We start from the raw sequence: 22,242 nt of genomic DNA, 5'->3' as shown, positions 1-22,242 counted from the left end.
TCGAACACACCTGAACCAACTAATTAGGACCTGAAGGAGCACTTGATAATTACAGACAGGTGTGTTTGGTCAGGGGTTGGAACTAAACTCTGCAGGAAGGTAGATCTCCAGGAGCAGGATTGAGCACCCCTGGAAAGCCTTTTGAAGCTGCATTGAAACTGCTATTTGGACCCTTAACCCATTGCCACCATTGAAGTCTACTATATGGAGAAAAATCCTGGAATGTTTTCCTCAAAATCCTTAGTTTCTTTGTGACTAAAGAAAGACAGACGTGAACATCTTGGATGAGATAGGGGTAAGTAGCCTAAATTATCAGACCATTTTTATACTTGAAATGAACTTCTCCTTTAATAATAAGGTTGTTTCTGTAACGCCATACTTAATGATCACTCCCCAAAAAATATTTTTAATATATTGGATAAAATATCAGGCTTTTTATTTAGTTTGGTCTTCTTATAGCACACACTGGTGAAAACAGAGGTCATGATGTTACATTTTTCCAACTTCTGTGGTTTTCATTCAACAAACTGTTATGTCCCATAATTGCACAAAAAAAAACCAAAGTCGAAGTGAGTGAATTGTTGCATTAAGTTTTATTACTTAAAGCACACAAATATAAAATAGTTCATATGCATTGTTAAACAAAACAAGACATGGACGAAAAGCAAAGCACACAAATATTTTCTTTTATGAAATATTTGAATTCAGAGAAAGAATACAAATGTCATTTTTTAAATGATTCTTTCAATGCTTCAGACTCAGGCAGTGAGGGAAGAGAAAACAGCCTGTACATGCAGAGGCAGAATTAGATCCTGCCATGAATCAATCTGATATTAATCTAAAACAGTCCTTCCCTCAAGGCAACAGTACTGATTCTCTCTTGAAATAGTTGGAGGTAGGCGTAGCGGAGGTCGGCTTTAAAGTGATATTACTGCATCATGAAGTATAAAAATCAAACTGGTGTAGATCATTTGCTTTTCCCTAAACCTGTCCATATGTTGTGCTGATGTTTTATCATTGAAACTGGTGTAAAATGGGAAGACTGGCTTTCATAGGGATGTTAGTGAGGTTGTATTATAAATGATGGAGTATGTCACAGTTTTTTTGCAGTAGTTTTGTTCTACATCCACTGTAGCTTGTCTGAACCTCCTGACCTTTATTTAATGTTACTGTACTCTGCTCTTTTGTGCTTTTGGGTAGAGACTACAAATCTACAAAGTTCAACTACAATCTTGTGCTCCAAGAAATAGAGAAATTCTAGAATCAACAGATGTAATTCTACAATTACCCAAATAGTACTGGATGTCAACTTTTTAGAACCTGAAATTTGAATGCCTGGCTTCAATATGTTTACACTTTAGTTTATACAAAGATAACGCACAAATACTGTACATTTCCATCAGTGCCATCAAGAATTACAAAGAACTTCTATCATAACTGTTTCTAGATCAACATTAGCTAGCTATTTAAAACTCTAGTTTACAAACAAAGTATATAACATATTATTTTAAATAAATCTATGTCTATTTTAATGTACAAACATCTACAAAAAGATCCAGTTCCATCATTTGCAGAGTCCTGTGAAAACCTTACGGTAAAACAAACTATCAATGTAATCTAGATACTGAGAAGAGGCACTAAGAGTGATCTCAAACAGTCCTGAGTGAGTTTATAGCTACTCCACAGCCATTTACAACATCATTCCAGAGAACACTGATGAACTACAAAATGAAAATCAATTGTGTATGTGCTGATTGACTGATAATGTAAATGATCACCTTTTCAATCACTTCTGACATTGCTGATCTAAAAATTCTAGATCAAACGGAGTCAGCCTTTACTAATGATGAATGAACCTTTGAAATCAACTCATGCAATCCCTAAGGTAAGAACAAATATTATTTATCCAAATAAATCACAAAAAAGGGGTGCAATTTAGCTTTCAGGCTCAAAATCATTGGAATTATTCAAATTTAAATGCAAAGATTAAAACATCTGAAAAACAAAAAATGCCATTTTGCTTCACATGGAGAATGTGCTTTGATGCTGTTGCTGTCAGTTAGCATTGCATTAGACACAGATCATGATGATGGTGCTTCATTAACTTGCAGTTGAGTTGTAGCCATGGCAACTTGGGCTTTGGTCGGCACAGTGATTTGATGGTCAGCTGGGTTTGGTTTCCCGCTTCAGGTGCTGGAGGTCTTGGGTAAGTCTTGATTTTCTGCCAGGTGGAGTTTCTGTCTGGATAAACTGAATTAAGGAGATATGCACTGCTAATGTACATGTAATGTACAAGCTCTGGAGCTCCTATTACATATAAAAAATGCTGACTTCACACATACTGGATTTACCCATCCGTTAGCCTTCTATTAGGACACAACTGAGATAATCTTAGAATAATCTCAGCTAAGATGTTTGGAGAAACACAATCCCTGATTTTACTGAAACTAAGACTAAATGCTTAGCTGAGAGAAATGAGAGCTTTTACTGTAACACAAACCTTTTCTGGATAAACAGAAATCCTGGGAAAACACCATGTAATAGCTGATTTTAACAGAGTCAATAAACATTTTGTTAGCATAAAGTGTGACTTAATCTTTTTTTCTTAACATTTTAAGGGACTCCAACCACTTTGGGGATTCATGTCAAAGGTCAAGTAAAATGCCATATTTAACATACAACACACATACAAACCATAATATGGAAGGATACATTGAGCTGCTCAATTCTTCCAGCTAAGAGAAGGAAAAAAAACAGAGATGCATTCAAAAAAATCAATACAATCACTGCTGCTTTAAAAAAGACTAATCTATAACTGCTGAGCTGACAGAATCAGTATAGCAACAGACTTCATACAATGAGTTATTTTGGAATTCAGCCTGTATGTTAACAAAAACTGAGCTGATCTGTGTTGTACAGGCTGTTCTTTTTCAAAAATTACAAACTGCACTGCAGAAATGCTTTTTTTTTTCTTACACCATGACGTAACAATATACTAATTCATTATATCCTAAATTGTTTATTTCTGTTTTTATTTTTGTGTGTTACAAACACTTTTTATCACCTAACTTTTGCAAATTTCTGGACACCAGTTTTATAATAAATAAGTGAATTTCATAAACATGTCCAGGTCATATTTTACCCTAAAAAGTTTTTTTTTGTATTAATTTAATATTTATTAAAAAAATTTTGGCATGTTAATTTTAAAAACTTTAGTACAATAATATAGTAATAACATAACATTAATACTATTATAAATACATTTGTATTAGTTAAATTTTTAATTTTTGGGGGGCAAATTTGAGAAAAATCATGGAAGTAAAATAGTCCTAAAAATAATCTTTATGAAAAGTGTGGTTAAACATGATTTATCTTAAAGGGATAGTTCACCCAAAAAATGACAATTCTGCCATTAATTACTCACCTTCATGTCGTTGCACCCATAAGACCTTCGTTCATCTTCGGGAACAAATTAAGATATTTTTGATGAAATCCGAGAGCTTTCTGACCCTGCATAGACAGCAAGGCAACTGACACGTTCAAGGCCCAGAAAGGTCGTAAAGACATTGTTAAAATAGTCCATGTGACATTAGTGGTTCAACTTTAATTTTGTGAAGCTACAAGAATACGTCTTGAGTCTAAAGAAAACAAAAAGGAAGAGAAGAAATTTTTGTTTTCTTCATAACTTCATAACATTACGGTTGAACCACTGATGTCACATGGACTATTTTATCAGTGTCCTCACGACATTTCTGAGGCTTGAACGTGGTAGTACTGTTGCTGTCTATGCAGGGTCAGAAAGCGGAGACGAATGAAGGTCTTACGGGTTTGGAACGACATGAAGGTGAGTAATTAATGACAGAATTTTCATTTTTGGGTGAACCAACCGTTTAAGATTCAACTACACACACTCTGTTCACTATACTAAGTGAACCACCCATAACAAAATTCACACACACATATACTCTGACACACTTTAATCTGCTGGGCTCTCTACCACATACCACCGAGCTGACAGCTAGAAGGGAAATACTATCAATAGTAACTGTCCAGCCCTTCACAGGCTGATGAAAGAATTCAGTCAGACAGCGACACTTGGATTTGGATGATAATACAAGATTCAGTCACATGCCTGTATTCAGACACAGGGTATTATTGTGTCCAGTCCTTTAGTATGTCTGTTTGAGGGACACTCGGAGTGTTTGAATAGTGAAGAGAGAACAAGTAGCCTGGTGTTTCATATCCATTACATCCAGATTCTACTACTGTGTGTGCGTCTACTGTAATGAACCAATTTAAACTGATGGGAGAATGAATGTCTGTGGTTTCAGTATGAAAACGCAAAAGATCAGGGCTGCCCGATTCAGGGAAAAAAAAAATTACTTTTAATTTTCTCTGATTAAGATTTAATTTTTTAAAAATGTTTTTTAGGGTTTGCTGTGCTACAAAGTAGGGCTGCACAATTTGGCCAAAAATGCAGTGATTATACAGTTGCGGTCAAAAGTTTACATACACCTGGCAGAATCTGCAAAATGTTAATTATTTTAGTAAATAAGAGGGATCATACAAAATGCATGTTATTTTTTATTTAATACTGACCTGAATAAGATATTTCACATAGAAGACGTTTACATATAATCCACTAGAGAAAATAATAGTTGAATTTATAAAAATGTTCAAAAGTTTGCATACACTTGATTCCAAATACATTGTTGTCACCTGAATGATCCACAGCTGTTTATTTTAGTGATGATTATTCATCAGTCCCTTGTTTGTCCTAAACAGTTAAACTGCACGCTATTCTTCAGAAAAATCCTTCAGGTCCCACAAATTCTTTGGTTTTTCAGCATTTTCAAATGCTCACTGATGCTCCAGAAGGAAAAAACGATGCATTAAGAGCTGGTGGGTGAAAACTTTTTGAATTTGAAGATCAGGGTAAATTTAACCTATCTTGTCTTCTGAGAAACATGTAAGTATCTTCTGTAGTTTTGAAGGGAAGTACTTATTGAAAAAAAAAAAAAAAATATATATATATATTGAGGCAAAATAAGAAAAATGTACACATCTCCATTCTTTTCAAAAGTTTACACCCCAGGCTCTTAATGCATCACGTTTCCTTGTAATGCATTAATGAGCATTTTACCTTCTGTAATAGTTGCATATGAGTCCCTCAGTTGTCCTCAGTGTGAAAAGATGGCTCTCAAAATCATACAGGCAAATACACAAAAATGCTGAAAAAACAAAGAATTTTTGAGACTTAAAGAATTTTTTTTGAAGAACAGAGAGCAGTTTAACTGAGGGACTCATGAACAACTATCACTAAACAAAAAACACAGCTGTAGATCATTCTGGTGACAACAAAGTATTAAGCATCAAGCTTAAGTAAACTTTCGAACGGGGTCATTTTATAAATGTAACTATTATTTTCTCTTGTGGACTATATGGAAACGTCTTCTATGTGAAATATCTTATTCAGGTCAGTACTAAATAAAAAATAACACGTATTTCAAATGATCCCTCTTATTTTGGTATAATAATTAACATTTTGCAGATTCTGAAAGGTGTATGTGAACTATTGACCTCGACTGTATATCACAATTCAGTTTTATTTAGATTAACTTGGGCGACATTGGGGGGTGGGGGTTGGGGGGGGGGTTAACTGGAGCGGTTTGCCATGCCCAGGCCCGGTTGTACGGAGGTACTAGATGGTGCTAAATACCCTCAAACAAAAGCAAAAGCAACTGAAGATCTGGTAAACTATGCAACATGTTTTTGCAGCGCTGAGGAATGCAGACATATCTGCTGATTTCTTGAACGCAATGGGCAATGAGAAGCGTTTTAGTTTGTCAGAATTCACTCACCTCTGGAAGCGCCGGATCGTTTTTTTTCAAGTGCAGTTTTGCACGCTCGTGAATCATCTCAGGACTAACTAAGCGCAGACGTGATGTAAATAAGGGGTTCATTGTGTAGTTTAGAGAGCTTCATTTAATTATAACACAACTTGTGAGTTTGCAATGAACTATGAATGGCGCTTTTACGTGATAATAAAGTGATCGAGCTTTGCGCACTTACTAGGCTATAATCCGTTCAAAATTTGTATGAAACATTCGTTTTATACGGTGCAATGTTTCGGGATGACATCTGCATATTTATGATGGATTATATGCTGAAAGTGGCCAGCGGAAGACTGATCATAGTCTGTTTGATCAATTTTACCTTCTCAAATCATCACAACTTGCCTAAAATAAAATATCTATAGATATAAAACAGTTAAAGTATAAAACAATGTTAGTTTAAACGTTAAACCTAGATAAATGTGTGCTAAGCCGCTTTGCAGAATATGGAGGCGCCAGCGCGATCGCTTGCATTTTTTTTCAGTGGAAACCTTTTTAAATATTCCGTCATTTTTACTGATAAAAGTAAGAATAATGCATCATTCCAAACTGTAAAGGGTCTACCTTTATTTGTGTGCGCTCACACTAGTTTATTAATGAAGAATTAAAAAATCTCATTACTATTTCCCCCTGACACATTTATGTAATAACTTTTGCCAGTACTTTGCGGCAAGCTTTAACTGAACTATGAACTATGACGTACAAATTGCCCCGAATCTACCCCCCCCCCCTTTTTTTTTTCTTGCCCCCCCCCCGACTCAAGAGTCAAATGCCGCCCATGTTGGCAACCCAACAAGAAATGTGTTATAAAAGCATACTAAAAACATCTTACATTAGAAAGCAAGTGTTCTAGATTGCGGTCTGAAGCGTTTTTTTCTGGTCTTCAGACAGTTCCTCCACATGACTGTCCAGACTAAAATGCAGCCGGGCCAGACGCTCCTGCATCTCCCTCACATGCTCCAGTTGCTCAAAGGAGCACACTTTACCTGCAAACACATGGAAAGTGAGACAGTATAGACTTACTAGACTAAACAAATCTGAATCAACTTGCTGAAGAATTAGGTGGTGTAAAGGTGCCACCCTTACACACCTTCGCATTCCTTAAAGCTATCTCAACAGTTAAGACTGCAAAAAAATTCCAATGACTGCCCAAACTACTAAGGCTACTAAATAAAACCCTAGCACATACCGAAAGCCTGTAGTTTTCCAGAGTGAAAGTCATTGAGCAGGTTAAGCAGTCCTCCCTCCATCTCTCTCACATCAGAGACGTCAGTGAGGAATGAGTGCTGGAGTGGTGATGAGGACTGAGATACACGACTGGGTCCAGCAGGCTGAGGAGCTCTGGGTTTCTCTCTGTGAGGCCTACAAATGGAATCAGAATTACTATTAGACTCTATTGGAAATGCCTATTACAAACACAAACCAATTAACATCGATGATCTATAATAATGCAAACCTTGTGTTTTTGGGGGGAACCACAGGAACGGCAAGAGCTTCTTTAGACGGACCCATTGCCCCCACCGATCTCTTGTACTTGCCCCTGGGTTTGGGGGAGGGTGGCTGGGGTAAACCCAACGAGAATGTGGCGCTTTTACTCGCCGGGAGAACGGCGAGCTTTCGAGGGTTGATTGGTGGAGGAGGGGGCTGGGGAAGGGACACTTTGGGACTCCTTTTCTTCCTCTTGTCTTCCATGAGGGCAGTGGCACTTTCTAAAACACAGACAAGAGCTCTCAGCTACTGAGATGTATGAAGCACAACAAGAGCTGATCCTAAACTAGACAGTGTGCAATTTCTTTCAAAAGGCACTCAAACACTGCCATTATTGTAAAGCAATTTACTTTAATCTAAAACATTCTGGCTATTTCTCTTCTGGCTGTGATGGGAAGGCAACCATAGCATAGGGCCCCTACAGAGACAGATTAAATAATGTATAATAATAAATAATTTATAATAAATAACACTTCAGTTGGTATCACTGCACTCAAGTCAATTTCAGCTTTGTAGCAAACAGATTTCAATCATTATATCAGGTCAGTGAGAGCCAGTGCTAAATATACAAGATAGGCAGCGATTATTAATATCTGACCTTGAGCTGCTAACCGATGAAATGGAAAATGCAATGTTTTGTGTGACTGCATGAAGCCATGTTAACAACATCCGGGATAACATGCTTATTGTAGCTGGTAAATGTACCAAGACATGCAACCTTATTATTTTATTTAAGAAAGAGCTTGATTCAAACTCCATCAAACTTTATGGATAAAGTAAGACTTTTTAAAAGTCATTTTTATTTAGTCTCCTGTTCTGGTTCTCACCCTGTGTAAAGAAATACCACGTTATCAAGCTGTGCTTCAGTGCTGAAATATTTTTAGATGCTTCAGATCTCTCCGGGACTCTCCGGTGCTTGCTGTCCATCCGCCAGGGATACAATGATATATCTCTACCATCAGTTTTTTTTAATAATAGCAGTAATTTTAATAAATATGGGCCATTCTAGAGAATTGGTTTAAAGTCAGAGTCGGAAACGTCTTGAAAAAATGTGTTTTTCCACAAATTTTGTATGTATGCTATGCGAAACGTATAATATTTAAGGTACACATTTCTAGTAATTGTGCAGTTAATCTTCCTTTTAATATATTTTTGTCTATTTTATGAAAGATTTATGAGACTTGCTGTATTTTGAATCCAATTTTTCTTTGTAAAAGGCAAAAACTTCATCATACTGATTTCAAACTTAAAGATTCATTAGTTTGAATATACAATGAACCAAAAACTATCATAACAACTTAGCTGATAATCGGTTTCGGTCGTGACAGCACATTTTCGGTAGTGACAGTAATGTTTTGGTAGCAGCTGCAACACATTACAGAATTTTAACCCACATACTAAAACACTACTAAAGCATACTAAAATAGTAAAACTGTACTATAACTGTACTAGAATTTTGTTTATTTCTCCCAGTAATGGATTATGTGTTCACTTTTGTCACTACCGAAACAATGATGACATGTTTCGGTCGTTACTGTTTCGGTAGTGACAATTTTATGGGATAACACCCAAAAGAAAACATATATGTCACTACCGAAGCTTCACCAAATGTTTTGGTTGAGACAATGTTAGATACTTTTGAACCTAGCTCAAATATGCTAATAAGCACATGGTTAGCTAGCACAGTTCTGAAGAGTTGTGCACATATCAAAATTTTATAAAATAGTGTTCAGTTGTGACATTCTTTAAAGTTACACACAGATTTTTCATACTTTTGAACACATTTACCTCTAAAGGATGGGGCCTATCTACTTACCATGTAGCTTTGAAAAAGAGTGACATATAAATATTTCCTGATCATAAACGTTGGGGTGTAGTTAAAATCAGTCTCAGCCAATAGACATGACATTTACATAAAGTTTCATAATTTACAAAGAAAATATGAAATAAATATTTTTTGAAAAAAAAAAAAAATCAAAAAGTTATTTTTTAAAAACAACAATGGAATAAAATGCAAAAAATATTTTAATATTATTTTCATAAGTTTAAATTTAGGGGTTAGGGTTGAGGACACCCAGCTTTCAATTGCAAGTACCTACTAAATAATGTTATTATATAAATATTAAGCTTATTGATATTTTAAATATTACTGTGGGTTTTAATAGATAATAAAAGTATCTTAGTAAACATCTAAGATCTGAATACTTAAATACTGTTTGAATTAGTGTTTTGGTTGTGGGACAGCAGTTTGCACCAATTCTGTAGAAGGGCCCATTCACTTTATTAGAGCTAGTATACCAATATTCAATATTGTTTCTCAGAAATTACAACTAAATAGGTCAGGTAACTCGCTGTAAGTATATCACTGAAATTTCTGAAAATTGAAATGAAAAAAAAAAAGCAATTTTTTGAATAAACGCATTCAACTGTATGCCTATTATTTAAGCCTTAAGAAAAAAAATCATTTTTATATATATATATATATATATATATATATATATAATTAATTTCCAAGCAAATGTTCCTGCCCACCCATAACTCTTTACCAATGGTGCAATAGATGCATAATAAATCAGATTTTATTAAAAGATTATATATATATATATATATATATATATATATATATATATACACACACACCTGTATATTATAAATTAATATGTAAATCGTAGATATCTGTATATTATAGACTGCACATTATAATAGCCTCGCCTGTGAAAGATTGTTCATTGCCAGTGAGCACTAAACAATCTGGGTCAATCATGGTGCTTTTAGATAAATAATCAGCCTCAGAATCACAATATTAATTAATGTAGTTTCTTTACAAAATTAAATACGAACATTGCGTCTTCTTGTGTTATTATTTCCTACTAGACTATTTATTTTTTCCTTGCAGTTGTAGTATCTTAGAATCGGCGTATGACTCAATGTGTTTATCCACGAAGGATCTAATGCATTTTTCATTTGTCAAAGAGGGTTTTACATTGAATGGAAGGGATTTGCACAGGATGCCCCATGAGGCGCGATGCGCACATCGTCATATGCCTGAACAAAACGATTTACTCACCGGCTGGCGGACAAGGATGAGGCTCTTCGAGTTTCCAACGCAAATTTAAGGCGCCCGCGTTGGTTTTTCCATTCCAATACCTCAGGATTTATACGTGGTCCGTCTTAACAGCAGATGCCAAGTGCGTGCCGTTTCCCACTTCCCGACCGCGATTCTGCGACTAGTACTATGGTGAAGCTTAGTTATTAATATTAATATGTCACGCTTTTGCTATTGGACGGGGCGTCTCGATTAGCTAATTAATATTCACAGCCAAGGCGCACCAATGGGTATACTCCTGAGCAACGTCAAAATAACAACATTAATATTCATGAGCTGAACCTTCGCCATACTACTCACAAAGATGCGAGCTGAGGTCCAGTTTAAAGAACCTCACACTATTATTAAAACGTCTTACACACAGCTGGTAATTTATAGAATTGCTTTTAATAATCCATTATATACCACAAAACGAAATGCCTCTGTAAATATATATATTCATTATGGTCAACCGTTGACCGAGATTTAAAGCCTTGTTACATGTTTGTCGCCATCTAGCGGTTATGACACAGTAATAGAATAAATGATAAAGAAATATTAAGATGATAAAACTAGTGCTTACTTCTTTTAAAATCCATTTAGCGTCTATATATAGTGTAGGGGGCGGGACGGTTCGGTTTCTAGAGAGCATTTGATTGGACAAAGTTTGATGAGAAGCTGAAGTGCAAGGTGATGTCATCAAAATCGTTGATCCATATTGGCGGAAGTGAGAGACTGTAAGTTTTGAATGCTTGTATCTTCTAAATATGAATTTTGTCATTGTTTTGGAGCACACTAGCTTATAAATAACCTTAAAGCTAACATATTCACACTAAAAGCCAGAAAACTTCAATTTTGATTCCATGGGGACTTTAAAAGAAAACTTCAGCAAACCAGACAGTACAAAAATATGTTTCCTTTTTATTTCATGGCAAGTCAGAACATAGACAGAAATGCACTTGTAGAAAAAATAAACAGCTCTCATGCATGTTTTCTGCTCATCTGTGATGACTGACAATAATTTATCCTTGTCTAACTGACTTTCTGGTTGGAGGCACTGGCTGAATACGAATACGCTTTTCCCAGAACTATTCTGTCTCTGAGCAGTTTGAAAAAGGCGTAATAATTACTGAATAATATTAGAGCTAATGATATCGTCTGATGCCATTTCTCTGAACACACCAGTGAATATAGCTGGTAGAATATCATTGCACCTTCCAGGATTATAAGGATGTTCAATATTCGAAGAGGTTTGTTGAAGAAAAACTGGTAAAAGAGAGGAAGAAAAAAAGGGTTACTGCAATATCATTACCATGAAATAAATGTTTGCATTCATTTTTCTAAAAACATTCAAATTTGTTCTGCAAAACAAAGCAGTTTGTTTACAGCTTATACTTACATAGAAACGATAATGCGAGACGTCTGAGGGAACTGCTACGTTATAATGTCCCATGGCCTTATAAACGTTTTTATTGTGTTTAACTAAAACTCCTTGTGGCCACATGTACTCTTCTGTCCATCTGTAGGAAACAGAAAAAAAAATATCACACCTATTATTAAAAAAAAAAAAATTAAAGACACAATTAAAGAAAAATATTACATGCATAAATAAATAAATACATTTAATGAGGTAATATTATTTATATCAGTATGTACAAAAAAAATCAGTTCTAATTGTGATTTTTGAAAACCAATGCAGGTAAAATAATATTGGCTTGGTTTTCAAATTCATTTAGCATGCTATAAATAAATGTGTTGTTGATGGAAACACCTAAGATCAAATGAACATGTTGAAACATGTAACACAATGCAGGTATTCTTTTAAGGCTAAAAGCGCATCAGACTGTGAACAAGAACTGAACAAGAATTAGGATCTTTTGTAAATGCATTAAGAATCATTCATCACCTGCGATACTTCCATTTTTGCACTTAAAAGAATATTAACCAATATACAACAAAGAGACACACACACACACAAAAAAAAACAATCTAAACTTATGCCATTTCTATGTCCCCAGGTCATACGTACACATGTTGGAGGACGTTTGAGCAGAGGGAAGGGTCGACCTTCTGCCAGCAGCCCAAGTGAGCAGCAGCTTTGTGGAGCAGGTCACAGTAGCGGGGAGGTAACAGGTGCCGCATCAGAATGACAGAAGTACTGACAGATACCAGGATGAACAGCTCACAGGACCAGCGTTTATCTACATACTGTGTGCTCTGTTCACACACAGAAAAATTAAAGAAAGAGTCATGTGCATGAATGTAAAGAAATTCACTCAAAATATTTAGGGCTGAGAAAAAAAAATGTGCTGTGCTAGGTTTAACAAAGTAGCAAAATCTGTAATATATAAGCACATCTTTAAATATCACAATGTTTATTTTTGTGCACATTACTGTTCAAAAACTGTGCACAAAGAAAACAAAGATAACAACTTCATTCAACAATTTTCTCTCCTCAGTGTCTATCTTCAATGCACATTCACGAGAGCATCACGACACGTGCGTTGCTGTCTATGCAGGGTCAGAAAGCTCTCGGATCTTACCAAAAACATCTTAATTTGTGCTGCAAAGATGAACAAAGGTCTTACAGGTTTGGAACGACATGAGGGTAAGTTGTTAAATAACAGAATTTAAATTTTTAGGTGAACTAGGCAATATCATCTGATCAAAAGTGATGACAAAACAATTTGTAATGTTACAAAAGATCTATATTTCAAATAAATGCTGTTCTTTTGAACTTTCTAGTCATCAAAAAACTGATTTAATGCATTATGGTTTCCAATAAATTTTAAACGACATCAAAATCAGCATACCCTAGTGAAACATAAATATATTAAAATGTATTTAAAACACATTTATTTCATGCTAAGTATATTACAAATACAATTATATATTATGTACTTAATAAAATACCCTGCAATTGTAGTTTTAGTATACTAAACTGGTATTTTTAAAGTTTGCTAAATTGGAACAACTAATTTTGTTCTTAATGCAGTTTAATTGTGCAGAAGTAGTGCTGAAGTCCAACTAAAAATATACTTAAGTATATTTGATTGTGCTAAAATGGAACTACTGCAAGTGTACTTTAGGTACTCTTCAAATATTTTGCATTTAAAGATATTATTTAAAGATCATACAATCCTCATGAACAGTGACATTAAAACATAGTTTAGACTTAAAATGCATTGTGCAAATGTGCATTGTGCACAAGCAGTTCTCCAAATAAAGTTTAATTACAATTTTTATACAAGTGGGTCTTGAGCGATATATATGTGTATTTGTTAACTGACTTGAACTATACTTAGTAAATCTATTACTTTTTTACTAGGGTATGATTTCTAAAACACACATATATACAGGGGTTGGACAGTGAAACTGAAACACTGGCCAATATAGTGTTGGAGGTTTCATGGCTATATTTATGCAGCCTGGTGGCCAGTCTTTACTGATCGCACATTCCACCAATAAGAGCAGAGTGTGAAGGTTGACTATGTGCACCCAATAGCGCAAACATTGTACCCTGAAGGTGGTGCCGTGTATTAGGATGATAATGCACCAATACACACAGCAAGACTGGTGACAAGAGTGATTTGATGAACATGAAAGTAAAGTTAAACGTCTCCCATGGCCTGCACAGCCACCAGATCTGAATATTACTGAGCCACTTTGGGGTGTTTTGGAGGAGCGAGTCAGGAAATGTTTTCATACACCAACATCACATAGTGACCTGGCCCCTGTTCTGCGAAAGGAATGGCTCAAAATCCTTCTGGCTACTGTGCAGGACTTGTATTTGTCATTCCCAAGATGAAATAATGCTGTATTGGCTGCAAAAGGAGGCCAAACGGCATACTAATTGTGGTCTAAACCCAGGTGTTTCAGTTTCACTGTCCAACCCCTGTATATATATATATATATATATATATATATATATAACCAACCCCAAGCCTTTGAACAGTATAATTGCCAGGTGTTTGAATATTTGACATGTTTTTTTTGACAAACTACAAACTACATCCAGAGGAATCTCAACAAAACCTGTGATGCTAAAACCAAAATTTTGCATTGAGGGTAGACAGAAAGCCATAACAATAATATCTGGAAAAATCATTTGCATGTGTTGGTTTAAACACCAAGAATGAGTTTTGACTAAAGCCAATCTGATCTGAATTTACCGACTCATTACACATGAATCACTTGTTCCTTATCAACCAAACCTGTTCTCTCAGTCCACACACTATAAAGGGTATGCACTGATGTCACTTTTCCAATGGGAAATGCCCTTCAGCCGGACTGAGTGGCAAAAGAGCATGCTGCATGACTGGATTTAATAGGAAAGCTATGAAAACATTAGTCAGTTAATCAGTTAATCAAACGCTAATCAGTTAAACTAAAGGTTGTTGGACTTGATATAATGTTCTTTAAAGGAGAAGTCCACTTCCAGAACAAAAATTTACAGATAATGTACTCACCCCCTTGTCATCCAAGATTATCCATCCAATCTCAAATGCTCGTCTTGTTTTGCTCTGCCTAAACTATTATACGAGTATTCTGGTTCAAGACAGTTAGGGTATGTCAAAAAACTCCAATCATACATGAACATGCAAAGAAGATCAAACGCCCTTAACAAAACAGCGATATAGGGCGATTTTGAAGTTGAGAGAGAACATAAGATGGGAATTTTTCCACATACCCTAACTGTCATGAACCGTAAAAAGGACAAGACGAGCACATTTGGGATTGTTTGAAGCCGCATTTAAACTACATTTTGGAAGTTCAAACTCGGGGCACCACATCAGTCCATTATATGAAGAAAAATCCTGAAATGTTTTCCCCAAAAAATAATTTCTTTACAGCATGAAGGCATGAACATCTTGGATGAGAAGAGGGCAAATACATTATCTGAAATTTTTGTTCTGGAAGGGGACTTCTCCTTTAAAGCTTACCACTGGATCTTTAAAACAAAGATCCAGTGGTCTATGGATATTGATATGCAGCCTGACATTTATATGTGGCTAATTTCGACAGCAGGGAAATATATAAAGCAAATTTGCCTGTGAACACATTTTGTAAATACAAATAGGTTGGTCTAAATCCGGGTGATCACTTATACTAATGTTATATACAGTATATTGTCATATCGTCTAGCTCAAACACATATAGTTTTTGTCAGTGTTTATTTAAAACATACCTTAGATTTCTTGTCAAATCTATTTGTACAATCAATCACGAAGCTCTTTCTCATTTTAGATGCATTTTGTGTGTTCTGTTACAGCATTTATGCTGAAAACCAATCGGGCAGAACCAGAGTCACTCCAGCTGATGGTGACATCAAGTGCGTACCCTCTATATCTGTTTTTATGCACTAAAAGACCACCTGTTGATGAACTCACCTTGACGAACCAAACAGGTACAAATGCTACATAGTAGGCGCTGAGCATGGAGCTAACCAACACCTCCTTCATCCTCCAATTGAAGTCCATCTTCAGGTACTCCACTTCTTTGCGGATGAGATCAGGAGAGAGACAGCAGGCGTGGGTGGGCATGGGCTGAACACTGTACAGCTGACTTGTGTGCTGTTTCCACGTTTCCTTCAGGACGGAGAGATAGTCCCGTCCCCCACGGCCCAAAGCAGCCCCGCTCACCTCTTTAGAACTCATGCTGCCTAAAGGGGACATGGATCCAGCCCTTCGAAAGTCACAGCTGAGTCGGAAGAAAGGGATATACATTCCAAACCTGAGGTGGAAACATAGATGGGCATGTTGAAATATTAGAATATAATACATTTAAATTAATTAGCAATATTATAAAACAGACAACTATGACTGTGAACACACTTATGACCATGCAATATGTATTAATGTGCCAAGTTGCTATGCAATCTAACAATACCTAGTTCAAACATGCTACCAACCAGTAATCAGCAAGAAGAAACTAACAGCAACTAGCAACCAGTAAGAACACCCTAGCAACACCTAGCAATTTCCAAAAATTCCTAGGGTCCTATGATAAATGGAATTTGGCAAATTTTGGATGAATAAATCAAACGTAGGTCAGTACACTTAAATCAAAATGCAATATGGACTAGCGTCGGTATATTAAGTTTCTGTAATATTAAGCTGCAAAAATGCTATTTAAATATGGATTGTGCTGTATGTCTCTGTGTGAATGAAAACTATCTCCTTAATGAGCACTTTACAGTTTCTTTAGAGAAAAACTAGCATCATATCATAACTTACATGTCTTCACAGCAACCCATCAAAATAAAAGTTTGGTTTAACTTGAAGAAACTATGACAGAAATATATTACTCAATGTAAGGATAGTACTACTGCCAATAAAATTATTATTAAAACATTATCTTTTAAAGAATATTTACCAGAAAAATTATTTACCAGAATTTACTAACCTGAAAAATGTAAATACATAACACAGTATTTCTGAGAAAATAAATAAATAAAAAAAATGAAATAGAGGCACTTTTGATTATTAAAGTTTAATGAAAATGGAATCCAGAAAATTAATGGAAAGCACAGAATTTGGTAAAAATAAAACTGAATTTGAGAAAAAAAATTAAACATTTCATAGGGCCTTAAAAATATAATTTAAAATAAATGTTTAATAAATTGCTGTTAAATGTAACGTGAAAGTTTCATGATTTCAATTGATTAGACATACTTTTTGTTTTATTCTGTTGTTTTATTTATATTTTTATATTTTATTTTTAATATTTTTACATTTTAACTTTAAAACAGAGTCTAGAAAAATTAAAACTGAAAAAAAAAAGTGGAATCCAGAAAAATTAATGCAAAAAAACAGAATTTAGGAAAAAATACAAATCTATGTACTTAATATAAAAATATATATAATACACACAGTATTATCAGTATTATCATTAATTATCAAAGGAGTAAAGGTACTGTCAGATTAGTAAAATTTCATGGGCAAAATGTCCATTATTCACAGCTCACACAGAAGTCACTCTCAAACCAACCAGCCTTCTGCTGGCCAACACAGCAAATTTGTGTGCCTAACTTGAACCTTATGCAAAATCTGTGTTGGAAACCTTTCACCTTCACAAGAAATTAAAGATCATGTGGATTCCTCTTGAAATGATTGGATTTAACCCATGAAATATCACAAAACAACTGTAAATGCGAAAGCACCTGAGAACATTAGAATCAACAGCAGTGCATGTGTAGATTTTTACTCACGGATAGCAGAGGAAGAGCAGGCTGAGTACTGAATACGACTTAAAGAGATAAATAAGTGAACGACACAGACTCCATCCTGCAAGAGTCAGGACAGCAAAACGAGCCGTCACCAGGAAGACAGAGTGCGGGAATGACAACTTCCCACTTTGTGATGCCTTTGGAGAAACAAAGAACAATGCACAACTTATTCATTTTTTAAAGCCATTAAAATAAGAGCTAGGAGATAAGGCACATTACCTCTTTTACAATGGCAGCAATTAGTCTGCGAGCCAGCACTATGACGGTGAACACCAACATATTATAATCAATGAGGTGGAAGTTCTGTAGAGACAAAAGAAACTCATTTTGTGAATAAATGAACATTCTATGCTTCTGTGGAGTTTAATTGAAGATTTATGACTTACCAAAGAGGTGTGTGAAGGTGGGTGCGATGGGGGGTACCACCACACTGTTTTGTAGATGTTGACGTAATGCACGAACAGAGCTGTAAGGTGGCACACAAACAGGTGAAGCTCAAACAGAACATTCCGGTCCACGGAGAGTTCCGGAATCTTACAGTGCTTCAGTGGCACCACTGTCTGAGTGGCCAACGGAGGGCTGGACATTCCAGTCCCGGATCCATTTCTGATGACCAAACAGATTTGAAATCAGAATGTTATTTTAAACATTGGAAGAGCGTGTTACCATAACAACAGAACATTAGTTTATTATGTGTATCATTACGCTCACCTGGTTCGTGATCTCACACCTGTCACCGGTGAGCTGGTGGAGTGGTTACCGTTGCCAACGGAACCTGTCTCACTGCTCAGTGGAGAACGACAGTATGTCGTTCTATTCGCTCCTCTTCTTCCTCCGGCCATTCCAGATCCACTCTTCCCCCTCTCAATTTTTTCACACTTCTAGCTGGTTACACTACAGATACCTACAGGGAAAAAAAAATAACAAACACACTGTAAGACTGTGTTGTGACCAAAAAAAAAAAAAAGAGAGAGATCTTATGGTGACATCTCATGAAAATCTGACTTTTTCTGTTCAAGGAATCGGGTCCCCAGTGCATATACCAACCCAGAAAACATGAAAAAGAACAACCTGGTAACTTTGTTTTGATAAACCTTTCTCTGCAAGCATGCTCACCCTGTGACAGGGTAAAGGGATCTTATTATAATATTACCACCCCTAATCATGCAAATATAAATAACCTTTTGACTTTAATGTTTATACTTAGTGTATGCTTTAATCAGGATGTTTATTACCAGATATTATCGGATGCCAATCTCCTCACTGTTTTATTATACAAGAACACACTGACAAAGTTTATTTTCTAAGTTCTAACTTTTTTTTAAAGTAACTTAATGCTTATTAAAGATACATTATTCTACATCTTTGTTTACTGTTAATCATCACAGGTTTTTCAGAAGCTCAGAACGTTTGCAGTAGCTATTACCATACTTATCTTGCCATTTCTACAGTATTCAAGATGAATGCTGTCTGTGCACAGCATGCAAATTGTCTTAGTGGACGGACAATGTGGGCAACAAACTACATGTGACAAATTAAAAATGCAAGTTTTTTTGCTTGGACATGATGTATTAAACAAATATCTAATGAGATAATAGGATAATAGGTTTCTAAATAAGCTAATCCTGTCCAAACAGATCCAGAGCACTGGGTGCTGAATGAATTCATATACCATGGTATTTTTTCATGGACACTGTCAAGACACTACACTATGTTATTACAGGTAAAATCACATTTAGTTTATTGTCATTTCAGCAATAGAGTGTTTTCACGACAAGTCATCCATCGGCCATATTGGCAGCACTAAATGTAAACAATGCCACTGAACCGTATGAAACCCGCATATTTTACTGATGATTGCTGCAGAAAATGGTCAATTATTGTCATGTTTTGGGCTGTACTAATCGGTCAGACCGGGCAAAAACATTAGGGGTACTATAGACTGCCAAAAGTTATAACAAATCAAGGAGAAGAGTGTCTGAGGAACAAAAGGTGTTTGTGGTTGGCCAAAGTGAACCAGGATTTCCAGAGCAAGAATCTTGACAACATTCATGTTTGTTCTTATCATTTCCAGTCAGGTAGGTGAAATATTAGGACAATATCTTAATTAATTCTCATACATATCTTTACCACCTATTAACTTTAGTTTGTCAAAATATTGCACCCTTTTCTGCTTACTAAGTCTTTCTCTATATGATTTAGCAGCTTTCACACATTTTTCTGTGGTTTAGACAGAATAAAGTAGTACATTAACATGCAATCCATGCTGTTGTTTACATCCAACTATTGCCAATATTGCCAAACATCCGGGTAACTTACCAAATGGTGACATAAGTTCAAATCCTCTATATGGAGGAACAAAATGTAGTTGTACCAGTTCTACATGACAAATTACTGTCTGTGAGGAAAAAATGTTAGAGATTGTTTTGGTGTAGACCCATATGCTGCAAGATCAAATCTGTGATGTCCAGACATTTGTTTTGAAATCCTGTCTAGTTCTAACATGATGTTACTGTAAGTTACCAACACAAATGGTCTTGCACTAAATGAATTGACTAATTGTACGTTTGTAAACTCTTCCTCAAATGCCTCATATAGTAACTGTCGGCTACTTTCACTTGTGCTTTGAGCCGACTTGAAAGGTTGACAGCTTTCTTATTGGATGCACTGTAAAGCATTTTATGGAAGCAATTGTCAAACCAGTTAAATGAGCTTATTGTCACAAGCCGTGCAGGCTCGGATACATTTTATTGTGCCTGGACTTTATATCTTACCTGAAGATGCTTAAAATGCCTTTTACACTTACTGAATCAAACCGGTTTGTATTGAGTCTGACTACAATATTATTTGCCATTATAGGGCTCATTGCATCAGCATATTTATCCCCATGCAAACACAGTAAACCTTACAGAACTCCATCACCACTGGTCCCATACACAAGACATTGACAAAGAAGACCCACATGCATGCAGCGCAACTGGCTTGCCAATACACGTGCCACAAACGGGTCTCACTTTAGCAAGCCAAACAATGCATTTGTGTTATGGTTAGATTTTCAAGAATTTTGTATACGGCTTAAAATAAAGAATAATCGCTCCTGGCCGCTCTGGTGTTTGGTAGCCCTACCTTTATTGATAGGCAACTTTTGCGGAAGCGCTGCTGTTAAACATATAGGTTGAAAGGCGTGTAGTTTTTGGTTTTAAAACCAAGTTGATTTAAAATGCAACAAACATTATTCGAGTCTGGTTGTATCTTAACGCTCACAGCAGTAAATGCACGCTCGAATATAAGACTGCGGCCTAGCACTGTTGCATTTGCACATAATCTAATTTCAAGAAATCGCAAAAAAGGTCTCTTACCACTTTAAATCGCGGAGTTTAGTCCGGATTAGGCGACTGTGAGATTTAGGTTGAAGCGCACTCAGTACTTCGACACAGAATGATTTACTTGGGTTCGTAAAGGGTTTGTTTAATTTCTGACAGTAAACGAGGAGAGCTCATTCTGTTGATGTTGTACCGCAGACGCACGCACGCACGCGCAAGGGGGAGGAGGCAAGCGTGCGTGCTTGCGTGTACAGTGTGTGTGTGCGCGCGTGTGTGTGTGAGATCAAAGCATATTATGTGGTTGCGCCTCAGGCACATGCATTACACACAACCGGTTCGGAAAGGTTCATGCATGCAGTGTTTTATGCACATTTATTGGACGTATTTTCTTGTAGAAAACAGAATAGCACTGAGTCAAGCCATAACAGGCTATTTTTATTTAGTAGTAGTGCAATAAAGCTATTGCCAAGTTTTTAAATATTTATTTTGTTTAGCTGTTTGCATACCACACGTTGTATATTATTAATACAGTCATTCATTTATTCAGATACGTAATCTGTCTTCATTTATATGCAAAACAATTAAACAAATTTCCCTCCACACAAGATACTCAAGTGTTAATGTCTTGTATTTACATCTACTTTAAATATTCTTGTAACAATTGTAGCTAAATTCCATACATATACGCCATTGTTCAAAAGTTTGGGATCAGTAATATTTAAAACAAATATATATTAATATTTTATTTACACATTAAACTGATCAAAAGTGACTGTAAAATCAGTTTTTATATCATCCTATAATTTACAAACAGTCAAATTAATAAAATAAAAAATGTCAAATAAATGCAGTTTAAAAAAAAACTCATCAAAAATTTCTGAAAAAAATTAAGTAGTTTTCAACGTTAATAATTACTAGATACAAAAGTTTGTCAAGACAAACTTTAGGTTGGCTTGAGAAAGCCTGTTGAAAAATTTGAAGCAGATATTATTTTAATAAATTAATATTTTATTGAGCAAGGACACATTATCATTGTTTTTATACAATCCTACAACATTTACAAAAACTCAAATAAATTAAATAAAATCTAATAAATTTAATTCATATAAATTTAATTAATCTAATCATCAAAAAATCCTGAAAAATATTAAGCGGTTTTAAACATTAGTAATAATATGAAACGTTTCCTGAGCACCAAATTAGCACCACATTTCACAATATTAC

The 22,242-nt window shown here is 35.5% G+C and overlaps 2 protein-coding genes across 2 annotated transcripts; both read right to left on the bottom strand.

The window, feature by feature from the left end:
• Positions 1-574: 574 nt before the first annotated feature.
• On the bottom strand, positions 575-10,603 carry ccdc28b (coiled-coil domain containing 28B). The gene is given in 7 exon segments (XM_051125484.1): positions 575-2,241; positions 2,713-2,735; positions 6,727-6,770; positions 6,773-6,880; positions 7,084-7,256; positions 7,351-7,603; positions 10,450-10,603. Coding segments are annotated over 6 exon segments (639 nt in total). The 5' UTR covers positions 7,587-7,603; positions 10,450-10,603; the 3' UTR covers positions 575-2,186.
• Positions 10,604-11,368: 765 nt separating this feature from the next.
• tmem39b (transmembrane protein 39B) lies at positions 11,369-21,247 on the bottom strand. Its single transcript, XM_051125471.1, has 9 exons — positions 21,055-21,247; positions 18,407-18,599; positions 18,082-18,301; positions 17,915-17,998; positions 17,678-17,832; positions 15,858-16,200; positions 12,497-12,684; positions 11,867-11,987; positions 11,369-11,733 (listed from the first exon to the last, which is right to left on the bottom strand). Exons 2-9 carry the CDS (start codon positions 18,535-18,537, stop codon positions 11,500-11,502), a joined length of 1,476 nt encoding a protein of 491 aa, XP_050981428.1. The 5' UTR covers positions 18,538-18,599; positions 21,055-21,247; the 3' UTR covers positions 11,369-11,499.
• Positions 21,248-22,242: the final 995 nt, after the last annotated feature.

The sequence above is a fragment of the Labeo rohita genome, chromosome 13 (assembly GCF_022985175.1).
Source record: "Labeo rohita strain BAU-BD-2019 chromosome 13, IGBB_LRoh.1.0, whole genome shotgun sequence".
Classification (NCBI taxonomy): domain Eukaryota; kingdom Metazoa; phylum Chordata; class Actinopteri; order Cypriniformes; family Cyprinidae; genus Labeo; species Labeo rohita.
Note: the sequence above shows the minus strand (reverse complement) of the source record. Positions and strands in the feature narration are given on the sequence as shown.